The sequence below is a fragment of the Chenopodium album genome, chromosome 19 (assembly GCF_948465745.1).
Source record: "Chenopodium album chromosome 19, dcCheAlbu1.1, whole genome shotgun sequence".
Classification (NCBI taxonomy): Eukaryota; Viridiplantae; Streptophyta; class Magnoliopsida; order Caryophyllales; family Amaranthaceae; genus Chenopodium; species Chenopodium album.
Genome location: NC_137852.1, coordinates 3,392,345 through 3,410,464, shown reverse-complemented (window position 1 = coordinate 3,410,464; position 18,120 = coordinate 3,392,345). Strand labels below are relative to the sequence as shown.

The window sequence follows — 18,120 nt, the reverse complement described above, 5'->3', positions numbered from 1 at the left end:
ATTATAACATTTTTCTTTTTACACTTGTGAATATATAACAAATTCAACTGTTTACATTATTACATATTATCAATGTTGATATTGTGTGAATATACATATAGGAAGTCATCAAGAATTTACAACTATGTTTTTTTTTTTTTTACAGCTTGTTCTTTCTTAAATATAAGTAGGAAGTATAAAGCACAAAAGAAGTAATAGTAGTACACTAGTACTATACTAGTATACTACTATATGTAAATAGTTTTAAAATATAATTTTCTCAAAAAAAAAAAAAAAAAAAAAAAGGTAAAAATTTAAGTGTTGCAAACTGAGATAAAGAAATGAAGCATCTCAACAGTACAATATTTTCCTAACAGTGTACCACTTATAAAAAGCTTTACCCAATTATACTTATAAATTCATACGATGGTACATTAGTTTTTCACATTTGCTTTAAAAGGTAAAATGGACCGACATCGTAGTGGAATTTTTGTAAAACTCCTCACACACTCACAGTATGCAGCACTTGATACAGAAAAAGGCAGGCAAACTCCAAGAGCCACAACGTTGTCAAATGAGTCAAATCAACAATGTTGGAATAAATTCGCTCAACTTGTCAAAGACAATCTATGTGAGCGCCGAATACATCAGTCAGCTGCCTTGTGAGCTGAAATATTGCATAAAAAATCACTTCAACATCACATCGAAGAAAATAGAAATATGCTTTAATTATTGAGGAAATTTAATACCAGAGACACGAGTTAACCAAAAAAATTTAGATTCGGACATGAGAAAATTATTTAGCAGATCCATACAGTAACATAATCTAGACAAAAATATCAAAAAATAATGCTGATGTGCAAATGCATATCTAGGTGACCAACAGAATGGGATAATTTTGAAATTTACCAATCAATTATAGATATCGTAAACCGTAAAGCAAGGGAAAAAGGCTCTGCAATTAAGACAGAGAGCATCCATGTAATGCTTGGCATTATCTCTTAGGACTTGTTCAAATAGAAGCAAACTTTACTAGGTATCAAAGTTACATTAACTAAGAGGCTAAGATGGCAGACATTTAAGACATTGCGTAACAAAATTATTTCACCATAATCACTACAAGAAACAAAAATCTATCATGCCCCCTCACACCAGTTGAGCTTAAAATGTGGATGCAACTCCTCATACCCAACGCGTTGAAAAGGGGGTTGATGAGATTTGAACCGGTGACCTTAATGTCACGCTACCTCTTGATTAACTCAGCCAAAAGCTTAAGTTGATGGTTGAAGCCTAGATCGGTTTATATATTATATCACACACAAATCTAATTTGGTCTGCTCAACAATTGGACTATTGGAGTATTGGACTGGAAAGTTATCAAACAGTACATTGGAGTATGCTATAAAGACAAACTAGAGCGTAGAATAACAACACTATATTTCATGATTACTAATCATATGCATCTAATTTCTTTATTTCTTCCAATTGCAAGCACAATGTGAGAAAAAAAACACACACACAAATCCAAACTCATATGGGCTGCCTTTTCAGCATAACAGCATAAACTTTCATCCTAGACAAGATAATATATAATTTAACTCAGGGGAGAAAAAACTAAAGTTGGTGAGGAAGAACACTACCTTGCTCAACCATTATCCATCCTCCACTAGCACTCCTTGTAAATACGCGCGGTTCTCCCATATGGAAAGTTTCCTTCCAATTTGGATGTTGAATCAAATAATCCCACTGCCTGAAGGCAACACAAAGGGAGTTGAAATAAATATTGGAAACTCAAACAAAAGAATTAAAAAAATAGCATTTGTCGCACACAATTATCATACCGCCAAAATTAACATCTTAGACAGAAGGTTCAGGCATGCTTAAAGCTTAACTGATCTAGATGACTATATAATACTAAGAAGATTAAGATGTAATTTGTAAATAACTTTACAAAACAGGTTGACCACGAAGTCTACGTCAAAAGGTGAAGAAGACAACTCTGACCTCCTTTGATTATGCACAAAGTCTGGGGCCTCAGCAAAAGGTGAAGTAGAACAAGTACGAAGAACTTCTGAATCAGGTAATTGCTGTAGGAAATAAGCCATATGTACAAGGCGTGAACTCCTGCAACAGTCGTAAATCACATGATCCACATCAGAAAACCGCAATGAGCCTTAAAAAGAAACTTGAATCATTTGGGAGCATTTAATATACTAATAGACAATAAACCAGCATATAAGAAGATATAATAACTTTAAGGCATATAAGGTAATCTTAATATTATAGAGAATCTTGGATAGCCACTGGCAAATAGAATAGCTACAAAAAAAAATTTACCAGGAGCATGGGGCAATAATGAACTGGTCAGTTTGAGTGTCATATGTCTCGAGTAACTTATTTCTCCATCGAGAGTCCATAAAAGAACCAGAGATGCGGATTCTCCTAACAATTTCATCTGGGCATCTTGTGGTCTGATCAAATGTGGCTGGGATGACATTTCCTGTTCTAGTTTCTACCTGAAATGAAACAGATTATAAGATCAAAACAAAGCGTCCTAAATGCATTTTATTTAAGCTATTCTGAGGTACATCCAACCTAATTAATCATATTGAAAGCAGGCAATATGATACCGATAGGAATCAATATTATATTGTGGGACACATAGCACAAAATCAAAATCATGAGTAGTGGCTCATTGCTCACCAATGGATGAACCAAATCTATGTGAAGGTTCATTGCACACCAGGATGCCGCCAATTATCGAAGTGCATTCCCAGTTGGTATTGTAGGACAAATAAAGATTGGATATGAAATCTCATCATGCTCGGAGCTTTAATTAGATTTTAATTGCCAGTAAAGCCTAATCAAGAGTTTTAGGTACCAATATTATGGTTTGCAAAGCTAAACATAAATTTGCAAATTCAAGCCTTACTAAAATAAAAATATTAGATTCTCAAAACACAAATTTTCAACATAATATTAACTTCTTAATACAGAGTACATAGATATTAGGTACATACTGCCTCCATTTCACAATACATGCATCGTTTTTACTTTCTACCCTATTCATTTATCAACATTGATTACTTTTTTACTTATATATAAAATTTTAATACTAATATGTAAAATTTTGTTGGATTAGTTTCAATGTGTATTTTCAAAATATATACAAAAATTTATAGTCAAAGTTGTGTTTAGACAAAGTGAAAAAGTCACAACGTTGCAACTAAAAAGAGCTAGCATATCTCTAAATTTTGCACTGGTGGTAATTTTAATTTGACTTGCAATTCGGAATATTGTGATACAATCATGAAATATATAGAGTATAAACCAAAACAACTTAAAGTCTCGTTGCTCACCAGCACACCGCTGAATATCGGAAGTGCATTCCCAGCAGTATCTTTTCTGGTATTGTGGCCAAGAACAAATAGAGTTTGGATATGAAACTTTACCACACTCTTTCCCAAGGCTTCAATAATTTTTGCACACAGGGGAAAAGAATGGTCCTTCTGCTCTGAACTGCCTCCAGTTTGTTCAGTATGCTGCATTAAAAAATTTACAAAAAAATAATCATTTTTGAGCTGGATAGAGAGAGAGAAGTAAAACAACAAAAGAGTTAAGAGGTTACTCAGACTTGATCTAGGTTATCTTCAAACCCACCAACAAGATGCACCTGCAAAATGTGCCTTAAAACTGTCAAAACTTGTGTAAGTTAGAATACACAAAGGTATACTAAACACTAAACTTACATCCAGCTCAGTATCATGTCCACAATCTCCTAATTTTGACAGCATTTGAGACAGGCCAAGGTCAACAATATTTGGAGAATCCAAGTGAGCAACTGAAGTCCTGAAGAGGGCCAAGTAAATAAGATAAATAGAATCTAGCTATCTAAGAGAGTTCCGTGTTAGCTGAACCTTAAACCAATGGAACTTACATTCCATTGTTCCGGTTCCTAATTACAATGCCCACACAAGTAGTCGCTTCGTCCGTGCCAATAAACTTTTGTTGAAGATAAAATAAAGCAACGAAACATAATAAATTTAAGTTAAGCAGAGTTAGCATACAATGGAAAATCATAGATATACTAGCGTTAAGAAAGCATAGTTGAGAGTTTTACATTATAATGATATAAATGGCCATCACCACCTTTACAGCTCTATTTCCATAAGTCTACACAGTTACAAACTAATATGACATTTCCTTCATATGCAACCCATTTAGAGTCTTAAGCCTCTTCACGAATTATATGATACCACTTTACTAATCCCAGTTATCTAGAATCCAATAAATTTATGTATTTTGATTATAAATGCAATTTACATGAAAATACCCATTCGTGGTCACATGAAGAAGAAAAGAAAAGAAAAAGAGCAAAAACTGAATTAATTTGATAAAGACATGTGTAAATATATGACTCAAAGTAAAGTATTATGTTGACCTACATCCACAAGCATAGGGTCCACTGTAGCATATTCTCTTTGAAACAAATAAACATGCTTGCTCTTTGTGAGTTCATCTGAAGAAGAATCAGAAGTCGAAAACTTCTTCTCAGGGATTGCTTTGAAAGAGAGTGAAGCAGAGACAAGAACAGGGTGCGTCATCAGAGCAACAAGATCACAATTTCCCTATCAAATATATTAAATTTCAGGAACACTATGAGAAAAGCCATATAAGCTAGCTAATAGAATGACTTGAACATTGTATATAGTTACATTTTTCTTTTAAATAGAGAGGATAATATTACTTAGGAAAAAGATAAAGTAAGCATAAGACTATAAGAAGATGGGACTCTATCCCCATAGAAGTATAAACCAGAAGAGCATGACAATGACCTCCGTGGAGGACGGTAACACATGGTTACCTATTTTACCGCAAACCAACATAGAAAAGGTAATAGTATGACATCAATAACTGCTCAATTAGCCCCCCCAATGGCGAGGAGATATAAAGAAGGAAAAATTGAAGCATTTTCTAAAATTAAGGCAGATCAATTTTACCAAAAAAAAGTTAGTTTCTGCAGTGGAAGTGATATTCTGTAGATAGTGATCTATTTTTCTAAAACCCTGGGTTCCCAGCCTTCCTCGTCCTACCATGCTTTCTTGTGTAAAACAGTTTTTCATTTTGTCACTCTAAGCATTAACATCTGAGCATGAAATGAATGATGTATTGTACATTTGCTAAACATGTATTATAGCAAAATTATTACAATTAAGGTACCTGATTGGTGGAATTGCGCTCGAGCGAAGCCCCGCCAACAAATATCATTATTGCTGAATAGCTTAGAGATTTCAAGGTGAACTGAAGGCTGAAAGTTTGGGGAAACGCTGGCTATTCAGCAAAGAGACCGCAAGAGGCACCTGCAAAATGAACAAATTCCATTTACAACAACCACCAAAGCCTTAATTTTCTATCTTTGATGAATTGCACAAGTATAAAACTCAACTTAATTTAACAAGAGCATCACCTGTAAACACATAAGCACTCCTTAAGCTATGTTGGGTTCATCTAATAAACCCTTATTTCAGAAAATATAAATTCATCTACGAGTACTAGACAATCTACAATCAAAATAAGTTCGATTAAGAAAAAAACCCTTAATCAGTCAAATTAAAGTATTCAGCAATTCTACTCTTTCATAAACAAAACAATTTAAAACAATAAAGTACCCCAAATTTGATCAATCAAGAGTAACCTAGTCTCTAATAAAGCGTAAAAGGGGAGAGAAAAAAGCTTACCAATAATGGCAATTGATAACGTAAATGAAAGCGTCGCACTGTTGATAGTACGATCGTCGACAGGGTTCCGGCGGTTGAAAAGACTAGGTCAACCGTCAGGGAGACAAAGCGACACCGGAAAAAAGGGAAGAAAGTGAAGAGAAGCTTACAATTCACAGAATTCCGGCGAGAAGACGGTGGTGGTGCGACGTCGTGGTCAATGGTTTAGGGAGTCACCGGGACAGCAATAGGCAGTTTGGCGTTTGGGTGTTCTTTTGATAGTTGACCCGATAAAACTAAGATAGTTGACATTTATAACAACAACGAATTTAAGCATTTGAATAGTGCAAAAATGTCAAATTGGGGAGTATATAATTTGGAAAAAGAGTACTAAAAGAATTAAAGAATAGAGTTGGTGAGATCATGAGTTTGATTTTTGAGAAAGAATTCTATAACCCTACTGTGCGTAGAAACTTACTACTTCCGTTTTTTATTAGTTGACACGTTTTGACTTAAGCACTATTCACACACCTTTCTTTGACCATGTTTTGTGATTTATATGCAAGGAAAAATATAGTCAAGTGGGATCTTGTTAGATTCGTCACAATGTATATTTTATTAATATCAACTTTTCATAATTTTTGCTTATCTATAATTAAAGATATTAATGATTTAATTTGTGCATTGGCAAACGTGACTAAAGAAACGTGTCAACTAAAAAGAAACAGAGGAAGTATTTGTTTAGGGTTTGTTCTGATTAATTGAATTGAGCTGAACTGAACTGAATATTATATGTGAGAAGGAAATTAAGAACTGAACTGAATATTTTTTGTGATAAGGAAATTAATAACCGAACTGAACTGAATATTTTTTGTGATAAGGAAATTAATAACCGAACTGAACTGAATATTTTATGTGAGAAGGAAATTAAGATCTAAACTGAATTGAACTGAAAATATTCTGAAGAGAACATGCCCTTAAACTTTAAATTTGTATTTTGAAAATTTTGTAATTTTGCATTGACCATTTTCTAATATATGGTGTACATACGAAGTAGTTTTCTACATTAAATGAAGTTTTAGGCAAGGTAAACCTTACCAAAAACAAAAAAAAAAAAAAAAAAAAAAAAAAAAAAAAAAAAAAAAAAAAAACTTAAACGCTCATTTGTAGAACATGCAGTAAGAAAATAAGATTATGAAGGTTCAACCGTTCAAGAGGTATTGATGTATATGGCTACTATATGCATTGAAGTTCAAGTGTATAATGACCCTAGAGCTAAGCATAGACTCAATTGGAACGTAGGTCTCTTTAATACGGAGTATAACACAAAGTTGACCTAACTTGGCACGAAATCATCCTAAGCCCAACATGCCACAAGAGACATGTTGATGGATCATAGCCATGCCGCATGAGCATCCTTTTCAACTGTGGAATGAGTCTAAATCTAGCACCAGTACAACGAGTTAGTTTGCATTTCAACACACTCACTTTAACCACAAATATGAAAAGATATGACGGCACAATGAACATTGTTTATGATATACTCCGTATTAGAATTACCTTAACACAACACAATTATTTCTTAACTTACTTTATACATGAGCTTTCCTTTTAATTAGTTGATACTTGATTGATATAGCTAGTTATATTAAAAAGTTAACTCTAATAGACTCAACACTCAAATTAGGTTTTTGATTTAATCAAACTTATAAAATCTAATCTAATATATATATTTAAAGGGGAGTTTTTTCCCGAGTTTTTAGAGAGCCATGTAGGATCTAATTTTCTCAGCGCGCCATGTAGGATTATAAATCTTAGTAGTAGCCAATTAAATAAGAGATTATTAATTTCTTTTAGAATTAAATAATTCAAACGCCACGTAAGCAAAATTGGCGAATGAAATTTTTAAGTTTTGATTAATTAAATATTAAATATTATCTTTTAATAGTATTAGGAATTTTACATAAATATATAATAAATTTTAGCTCATAAATACAAAAAAAAAAAATAAATAAAAATAAAAATAAATAAATAAATAAAAAATAAAAATAAATAAATAAATAAAAAGTCAAACAAACCGTGCATCGCACGGATTTCATCTAGTATTTTTATTAAACAAATCATATAGTCTACTCGACACACATTAGCTTGACACGTGAGCCTATACGATTAGGTTCATGCCCAATTTTACACTTGACCCTATTTCCGATTAGTTAAGACTCCAATCACTCGATGGTAGGCAAAGTGCAAAGTGCAAAGTGCAAAGTGCAAAGTATCAGAATTCAAAACCCCGACGTTGAAAAACAATATACGAGTACAAGTTATGGAAGATAATGAAGCCAAGGATGCTTCAATGAGTTCAATCGATAATTCATCAATGGAGGATAAAGAAGCCATAGAAGATTCAAAAACCTTCAACCAAGAAGACCTCTTCAAAGCTCTTGAAGTAGTTGAGAGAGATTCCCTCGCCATTGCTCAGAGCTACACTTCTCTCTTCGCTTCTCTCCGATTAGCACTCTCTGAGGTATACCCACCAATCAAAATCATCCCCTTTTTATTGGAAATTTGTTTAATTTCTCTGCTTTTTTGTTTAATTTTTCTGGGTTTTTGTTTGATTGACTTTATTTTTTCTGGGGTTTTTGGATTTGATGATTAGATTACCAACACTTCTGTTGATCATATCCAATGCTTTAGTGATGCTGCCGGCAAGCTTCAAGAGTCAGGTATGTTATCTACTTCATTTTTCTGGGACTTTTATTTTATGGATCAATTGTTCATTTTCTTTTTATTGCCAATTATGTGAAGCAATGTGATGTAATTGATTTTGTGTTTCTTACTTGTATTTGTTAGCAACGATTGTGCACGGTAGATATCACCTCAAACATATTTTAAAATAAAGTCAAAGGAGATTTGGGGCCAAAATACACACAGATATACAATTGTTATTGATGATTTGATATTATAGTTGATATATTAGTCCAACAATTGGAATATATTTGGTTAACTCTAGGGACCCATTTGGTATCCGATAATAATTAATAAATGGAGGTAATAGGAATAAATCTGCACTGTAAAATTGTAAGAACAGTGATATACAAAGACTCATGCTCTAATGGCCTAGTTTGTATCTGGTAATAATTGATATCCATTGCCATTTGAGAAGTGGTATTGGATTTGAATGCAATATTATGAAACATGAGTTTTGGATTGAAATGACATTCCCATGGACATCATATGTTACTTTTCTGTGTCGAATTGCACTATAAGTTCATTTCCATTACTGCCATATAATACTGGCTACCAAACGGGCCATAAGGGCAATGCCTCTCTTTCATCTAGTATTTCAAATTAATGGTTGAAACTCAATTTTACTGGAACAGTCAAGATTGTTAGGTCGTATATTGAACTGGATGGCTTAAGCATTTCTAGTAAGGGTGTAAACAACATTTATCTACCAAAGCAATAATACAACAAACTTTATGTCTTGGAGCTTAGCTTAGTTATGTAAAATTCTTATAGAGACAGATTTGCATGAAATTTTGAATGGTTTTTCACCCTACGAAATCCTGTGAGGCAGAATACTAACCTATAGAAAGCTAAGATGTTTAAAATATCTCTTTTACATCTCAACTCATAGATCTTGGAGAGATACGTTTTTGGTGTGTTTCTCGGATAATCTTTTGGTAAGAAAGCACATCAGGCGTTTAGTCTTGGGAATTGCACCACTCAATTTAGTACAATTCTTCCTTTGATTTATCTCTTTCTGTCATTACATGTCTCTTATCCTACACCTTCTACTACTTTGCCTTCTCTGATTTAAGAAAAATAGAAAATACAATGTTTATTGCTCTTTCATTGTCTAGTGCTTTCAGCTAGAATAAGTGATTCAATGCTAACGCTGATAGCTGTGATAGGTCTGTTAGAAAGACTTAGAACCTTGAAAGAATAAGGGATAATAGTTTTCAAAGGGTATATCTAAAGAGCTGGCATAGATTGTATCATAATCTTCTATCCAATTGTTTGGGATCTGCTCCAACTTAAGATTAATGTCTTTCTGCACAAAAATCTTCTGAAGAGGTAAACATAAAAATACCTCCTTATATGGCTATCCCCATTTAATCCAATGTATACAAGCTAAAAGGGTCTTTACATAATGATCTATAGCACGCCTCACCCTATGTTATGCCAAGCTTCCTTTATTCTATCTATAGCATACTCAGTGTCTCAGTTTTTCATTATTTACTCCTTGTTATACCAAACAGACAATATCTGTCTGTCATTGCTGATGTCTATATTTTTTAGATACTTACATAACTCGAATACCTGGGCTGTTTGCATCACGCCCTGTGCTTCTGGAATGGTTTAGATTGAGAGGATTGTGTTGGGTCTTGTTGTCGGTCTGCAAAGCAACTGCCAGAGGCTCACTTTCTTAAGCCTTTCTATTGTAAATTGCTTATTCAAAAACTATATTCCTTACCCATGCTAGACAAGATTTTTCCTTACAGTGGAACAACTAACTGAATTCACATAGGCTCCTCATTTTACAACAATTGTCATGTCCCTAAGTATCTCAAGGTCTTGCAGCATATCCTTATGAAGTCTTCTTCATTTTAGGCTATAGGTTGGCCTTCCTGCCCTCACTTTTAGAAAATTTGTTGCTTGAATGTTTACTAGCTTGGAGGAAGTCTCATATCTGCTAGTCCAACAGTAGGTAAACTATAGTATTCTGTCCTATACTCCAAATAATTTATGAATTTAATGCTCTTAGCATTACTCAAATTCCTTTCAAATGAGATAAGTAGATTGCTTTTGATGAAAGAAGATCCTGCTTTACATAAATAGACAAATTACATCTGTCCGAATGTCATTTTTTGTTCAGTTTGTTACCATCTCTTTGCACAGAACTACACTTTAACTCAGATTTGGGATGAGGATTTCTGTTAAGTGTTGTATAGAGGACTTTTTTTTTTCTTTTTTGTTTTTTCCTTCTCCTGACAGAGTTTCAGTAACACAAATTGAAAGATCATTTCCTCTCCTCTGTCTCGTCTATTTTCTCCACTCTTCCATCCTCTCTGTAGCGTCTAGAACCTGCAAGTTACAATTCATGTTTTATGATGCTGATTAAACCAGTTAAATTCTGCATCTAAACCTTTGCACATACAGGAATTTTAGGGTCGTAATAGCTACATACTACAGCTTGCAATTCTTAGAAGTTCCAAAAGGGCTCATGAGTTGATTGGGTGGCTTGGTGTTGTAGTTTATGATATTATGTGGTAAAATTGTAGAAAGGAGTATGGTTTGGGAGTTTGTTGTCATCTGTGAGATTGTAGCTTGTGGTAAAAACTGATGCATGAAGAACAGAAGAATACAAAGCTGATGATGTACATTTTGGTCTAGATGTGGTAACTTAGACCGTATGTTTATATCTCATTTATTTGGTTGCTTTCCTTGGTTATACTTCTGTTCTTCCAAAACACATGAAAGGAAATCACCAAAGAGGTTTTAACCTTTAGTTGTGACTGCATATAACCCAATCATAATTCATAACTGTCATTATCTGGACTTTGCAGCAATTGATGCAGCAACAAGAGGGAATCATTTTATACATTCATGTATCAGGTATGTATCTTATGTCAAGGCTAAAACTCCTGTTTGAAATCCATGTCTGTGCATTTACTGCAATTGCTGATTTCCTTTTTGCAGATATGAGTCTACTTGTTCTAGAATATTAGTCAATGTTAATTTCCTTTTTTGGGGGAGCTCCTGGGGTCCCAGTGTGCTATTATTCAGGGTTCGGGCATGTTCATGTTATGAGTTGAAAATGGGTCTAGGTGGTTGTGGGAAGGGTGGTTTGTGTTTATCAATTTTATGTATTTTATTCATAAACATTAATACTTATTTATGCAACTTATCTGATTAAAAAGAGGGAAATGGGTAAACAAAAAAAACAGGGGGGGGGGGGGGGGGGGGGGGGGTGGGTGGGTGGTGGGTGGGGAGGGACTTAAGGGGGTATGGGATATATAGGGGAAATTGAGATGATTTTTCATCGATAATGATTATTCTTGCCAACCATATGAACAATTGTGAACAACCAAACAATTATATTAGCAACCCATGGTTCTATCAAAAAAAAAAAAAAATATTAGCAACCCATGGTAGATTGCTAGCATCAACAATGGTAAGTAATGGGTGGGTTTGGTTTTGGTAATCTAATGAAGGATTCATGTCACTTTACAGGACCCCACAATATCAAGTTGGTGATTAGAATCGTCTCTTGAATCTCTTGCCTACTGCTACAACAAAAATATCGAAATAGCCATAAAATAGACCTTTTATGGTTGATGTGCCCTTTGACCTTGCTGTCCACACCTTTTCTTTTATGCTGCTCTTTTTGATTACTGATGTGCCGTTTGACCTTGCTGTACACACCCTCCTGCCCTTACCACTCCTGAAGATTCGTACTTGATTAAAATATTTGGCCTTGCAGCACACACTATTACAATCCCAATGCGTTGTTTGACTTGCTGCATTAGGTTATGAATAGAAAACTTGTACAATTTTATTCTAGATGTCACTTTTATTACGGTATGCTAGTGACAGCTAGTGTAAAACTTTGTCACATCACATCACATGAGTCACAATGATTGAGACTACTGCTAGGATAGGTGACCTTTTGGGAAGTTCTTGTGTTGGTTCATGTAGCCGACCTCACTTATGGGATTAAGGAGTTCAAGCAAGCACTTTTATGTTACTCTTTCATGACATAGTAACCTGTGATTTCAGTCTGATAGCTTTCCCATCTCATTTCTGATTAGATATTTGGCAAATTTTCAGTTGCTTAGTTCTGCTGTACTCTGGTCTACTGAGATTTATCACCGATTTGTGATGTTTTGTTTCTCATGTACGTCTTGCAGATTAAATGATGAGATGAAAGGCATTGATGATTTGGCAGCTCATTTGTATCCTTGCTGTTAGGGACATTCTCTAATATGATTTGTTTTGGCTCATTTCTTAAAAACTGTTACCAAGGTTGTGCATCTAACTCACATTATATTTTTTTTTTTCGCTATGAGGAGGAATGCCTTGTGTTCAGGGAGTATTCACATTCAAACGGGTTAGCTCCCAACTTTTTTGCCTTTTTTTTTTTAAAAAAAAAAAAACCCCAATTGAAGTATCTAATTCTCTGAAAACTACTTGTGGGATCTCCCCCCCCCCCCCCCCCCCCCCCTCTTTTTTTTTTCCTTCTTCTTGGCTTCTTTTTACTTCTTTATATGATATTATGGCCATTTGGCATCCTTAATCACACTACAGAAAAATCCTCAAGAGAAATGTAGATGCTTTGGACTCAGCAGCCAGCCGACTCCTCCGAATCACATGATCTGCCTTTTTCATCATTCTGAGGACTCATGCAGGTCACTAAAGCTGGACCATTTTGCTTGACTATTCTGAAACTGTCATATAAACATTGAATTAGGTGATTTGGTGTTGCTGTATAGAGATTGTCTGTTGTCACCCTGTCTTTTGAAGGCAAGCAGTTACAAATCTGATTAGAAGTACATCTAACCTATACTTAGCTGCCTGTAATTAGATTATTCTATCAATGATAACTTGAAAATGCTTTATGTTCCTCTATCTTATGTGAACTGGTCTATTTGGCATTCGATTGTGTTTTATTTTGGGTTGATATAATGGAGTATTTTTACAAGTACATGTTAACATAACTATAGGACAATGGTAGTACCGTAGTAGCATACAATCAAATGTTAGATGAAAGGGCAATTGAAAGTAACTTGTACTGTATAGGGGTAATACATGTGTACATGCAGCAACTCTTACTTAGCTCAAGGCAGGAGTTAAGCTTACAGTCTTAGTGTCTTGCACATAGCTTTCTACTCCGTATATAATTAGTTTCTGTGCTGAAATTTTGAACTATAGATATATTGCATGGTCAATAATCTCAATATTGGGTTTTACTTTGTGATTTGTGTGTTTTGCGATTTGCGATTTGGCCGCCGTCACTTGGTCAGCTTACCTCACCGGCAATCTCGAACCTTGTTCCTAGCCGGATCCTACAAAGTAGACAGATGAAAAACACAACTGCAACTGCAATACTGCTCACTTGCTCATAGTAGCATAGCAGTTGGGTGTTGGGACTAAGAAAGATTGGAGACAAAGGCTTGATCTATCAAAATGTTGACTACCAATGTAATGTTTACAAGAGTTTTAAATATTTAATAAAGTTAGGTCTTTATTTTTGGGCTCTTCTGACAAAAATGCGGGTCTTTTACCCTGCCCACTGATTCCCATCATTTGTATTCACACTATTTCATGTTTGTGTTTCCCATATAGTCAGTCATATACTACAAGCTTATACGAGATGCGCTACTATTGAAAAATGGTTTGTCATGCAAACTAATACTGTTAAAAAACGATTGCCATGCAGAATCCAATCCAAAAAGGATTTTTAGGTCAACCCAACAGTTCTATCAATTATGTTTTTTTGTTATTTGATCCAAAAATTCTAATATACATGTAAAACTAGTATATATGGAGTACTCCCTCCGTTTTTAAATACTTGCTCCACTTTCTTTTTGCAGCCATTTTAAAATACTTGTTACATTCTTTATTTGGAAAGCTTTAATTCATTTTTCTCAAGTAGTGAGACCCAATTTTATTACTTTTAGATTTTCTCCTCTCTAATTTTCCTTCCACTAACTCCACTACCTCTATATTTTATTACTTTCTCTAATTTGATCTAAAACTCCGCGCATGGAGAAATTTGGAGCAAGTATTTAAATACGGAAGGAGTGTCTGTTAAAGTTTATAGTAATTGTACTCTATTCGATCATTATAGTATACTAATTGGTGACCAAAAAGGAAAAAACACAACACTTAGTCGTGTATTTGTATTAATATCAACTTCGATGATCGATACTATACTACATATGTAAAAATCACTAGAACATGATGAAACGCCAAAGTGTTTATGATACTCTTGTTATCACGTTCAATTGTTTAAGACATTGTGTAGGTTGGCACTGCACGTAACATATATCCACCATACCATACACATCTCTTCACGTGCATGCATGCTACATATTGTGTGACTTTGTGAAAGCATCTCTTTAGTGTTCTTGAATAATGCACCATATACAATGGTTTTAAGCACACCATACCACCATAATTTACTCACAAACAACCACCAAAATTCGTATCGTAATCATCCATCGATCCATGATGTTGGTGGCAGGCGACAACGAACCTCATTAACTTATCTAAGCCTCCTTTTACATGAACTATCAACTTCACCTCAAAACGATGCTAATTAGATGGACATCCCTAACATACAATTTCCTTTCACTAGAAACCTATATCAATAAATGTGATCCATCACATCATCAAACTTTTATAACAAACCAAAATAACAAAAAAGAAAAAAGAAATGGCTCTACGTTAAAATTTCCCATTCCCATGCATTTGGAATCAAAGTTTAACGATTTACAAGAAGATGAGATGATGTGTGAATCCCATAAAATTCCGTTATTTGCGTGCCCGGCCATATCACATGAACATGTTTGTCATAAACCAAACAACAGTCAACAACTAACTTTTATTGTCTATCGTAGAATATCGTTGGTATGCAACCCTAGCTAGATGTTGCCTACTTCAGGGCTTTTATTGCCTATGACTTATTCCTAGGAACAATACTTAGATATTTGCATCACCCGATAGTCAATTTGTCCCACTAAAATTGTCTCATTTTACTCTTTTATGAGAATCTTTAAAACTATATTAGGAAAACTCAATAGGATAAGGGATACGAAAAATTTTCGATTGAATAATAATTACATATTTCTTTCTGTTAGAATCAAGATACTGTAATTATATTAAGAATAAAAAGTTTTACAAAAAGAATAAATGCATAAGAAAAAACACATTAATAAATTAAAAATACGAGGCAAAATGATTAGAAAGACGTTCTATAAATAGATTATATATCCCAAAATTAGAAAAATGAAAAATGTAAGAGTAACCATTATTTTAACGTGATTAAAAAAGCCTTAATCACTGTATGATCGAAATAGGATTATAGGAAGGTGTAGGTATTTAAGTATTTTTACTTTATCAACCGTTATAACCGTTTTAGGGACAAACAACACTTGGTCATTAGTTAAACTCAGTTTGACTAATTGACTTACACTGACCTAGGTAATGAAACATTGAACAATGCAAGTAGAGCACCCAATATAATGTTGTCTATTCCATTACTTTAATTTATTTACGCTTGAGATTCCAGATACCAGTTTTCCTCATCTTTCCACGTTCTATCTTGCTAGATCCATCGTTTTCCCTTTACATATAATCCTCTCCATTTGTTTATATATATCAGTGGTTCTGATTCAATTCTCAATCTAGTCCAACTGCAATTTATAGTAGAGAGTTGGTGATTCTACGCCAGGGGTTGATCATGTATGTTAGCGTTTAATTTCGTTTATTAACTGATGACATTAATCTGAGCCAACTTCATATCGTATAAATTTGGTTTCTCTTAGGGCCTGTTCTGATTTACTAAACTGAGCTGAACTGAACTGAACTGAACTGAATATTTTATGAGAGGAGGAAATTAGGAACTAAACTGAACTGAACTTAAGCTGAAGAGAACAAATTATCAAAGATTACGAGGTATATTAAATGGTATCTCCATCAATGATAATATATTCATAACCTCAATATTTTTTTTTTTTTTTTTTTAATTTTTTTTTTCACTTTCAAGATATAAGTAGATATGTTAATAATAAGAATCGGTTGCATCTTATCACTTTGAGTGACCAAATACTTATTCAATTTCATTCTTGTCATATAAGATTTTTAATTGCATCATTTAAATTAACTTTTAAAAAATATACTATATAAATTGCATAGCTATATATCATGTGCCTCAACATCAAGCCCATAATGGAAGTAAGACTTCAACTATAAACTAACTAGTTAGTTGCACTGTCAACTCCATAACGGTCATCGACCTTTCTCTTCAGTCTTCACAATAACTACTGTACAAATTTCAGTCATGCACATGTATTGCATTCATACAGCAAATGAAATACCAAGTATAGTAAAACAAAATTAAACCTAGTTTAGTCGTCGTTCATGAAACAACAGGCTATAAGCTTTTAACCTCATTTTTGTTTCCTAATTCGAGTATTAGGCACTAATAATGCAGTGATTACAATAGCTTAGATCTACATGTATATATGGTTTAGATAATTTGTATCTTAATTAGATTCATTTTTGTAAGCATAGGTTAAGCTAAGCCAGATTGTACGTAGCTTAGTGATGAATTGAATTAAGTTTAGTGCATGCGCTAATACAAAACTAATAAGACGTGTGTATTTGATGAATGGGTCTAGTAGACCAAAAAACATCACGAGCAACTCACCTCCAACATGTAAAGAGTGATGAAGATGGATATATCAACACTAGCTAATGTCTTACACCTTTTAATAAATATTTATACAGATAAACTGAGAGTATTTCATTGCAGAAATCCCTAATTTAACATCTAATCTAGACTCGAGATGTTAGTTTGAATATTTTGTTGGATATCAACTCATCATATTTCCTAAATTAATAATATAGTTTATGCATATTAGTGTTGAATTAAGGAAAGGATTAGAGTGAAGCATTACAATTTACACAAAATGATCAGAAGGAAGATATACGTACTAGAGTTGAAAAAAAAAGAGTAATTGTAAAATTGTAGACAGAGGATCTAGGAGGGACAAGGTAAGGAGCACATGGCTCTTGTCTTTTTGGTCTTTATTATTTTCAATTCTATGGAGTATAGAGAAACTATATCGTGTACATTGAATAAAGAATCTCATATGTTTGCACATTTTTGGTCAGTATAAATTGAATTTGTTTGATCTATTGGATTCTTAAAAACTAGCTCTTGATTCATCTCTAATGAAAAAAAAGTTTTATTCATTCCTATATAATAGACACCCTAAATTATTCTGATTCTTACACGTCGCCTTCAATGGCCAAACTATATATTGCAAGATGCTATCCCGTATTTGAAATCCTAGATTGGCGATTTTTATTTTTCATACTTAATATATATGTATAGTATAAAGAGATAATTATTACAAGTACACATATAATTGTTATGTTTTATATGTGAAAAAAGAAAAAACTTAAAACGGACTGAATTTTTGTTTAAGTACTACACAATGATTCCCATTTCACAACCGTCTATTTATAAATAATACAGTTGTGTGTTGCATATTATTGTCTCACAAATTCACTTATTTACTGTTTAGAGTTGCAACCTTCACAATTACAACAAGTGGATTGTAGACGACTGCCAAGCCGATGAGCAAGCTAATAAACCAACCAAACATAATAGAACAAGAAAAAACTATTT

At 33.7% G+C, this 18,120-nt stretch overlaps 2 protein-coding genes across 3 annotated transcripts; one reads left to right on the top strand and one right to left on the bottom strand.

Annotated features, from left to right (window-relative positions):
- Window positions 1–286: 286 nt before the first annotated feature.
- LOC145594892 (protein N-terminal asparagine amidohydrolase-like) lies at window positions 287–6,025 on the bottom strand. Of its 2 annotated transcripts, XM_081651237.1 has the most exons (11): window positions 5,718–6,025; window positions 5,200–5,339; window positions 4,425–4,607; window positions 3,917–3,981; window positions 3,729–3,828; window positions 3,614–3,652; window positions 3,339–3,521; window positions 2,317–2,495; window positions 1,984–2,103; window positions 1,620–1,729; window positions 287–646 (listed from the first exon to the last, which is right to left on the bottom strand). In XM_081651237.1, exons 2-11 carry the CDS (start codon window positions 5,245–5,247, stop codon window positions 627–629), a joined length of 1,047 nt encoding a protein of 348 aa, XP_081507363.1. In that variant the 5' UTR covers window positions 5,248–5,339; window positions 5,718–6,025; the 3' UTR covers window positions 287–626. The 2 variants fall into 2 exon arrangements, with proteins under 2 accessions (XP_081507363.1, XP_081507362.1); XM_081651236.1 differs by lacking the exon at window positions 287–646 and having other exon boundaries at window positions 1,594–1,729.
- A 1,902-nt stretch (window positions 6,026–7,927) lies between these two features.
- On the top strand, window positions 7,928–13,328 carry LOC145595765 (uncharacterized). The gene is made up of 5 exons (XM_081652187.1): window positions 7,928–8,220; window positions 8,353–8,419; window positions 11,267–11,315; window positions 12,611–12,655; window positions 13,008–13,328. The coding sequence occupies exons 1-5, from the start codon at window positions 8,020–8,022 to the stop codon at window positions 13,072–13,074; spliced, it is 429 nt and encodes a 142-aa protein (XP_081508313.1). The 5' UTR covers window positions 7,928–8,019; the 3' UTR covers window positions 13,075–13,328.
- The last annotated feature ends 4,792 nt before the right edge of the window (window positions 13,329–18,120 follow it).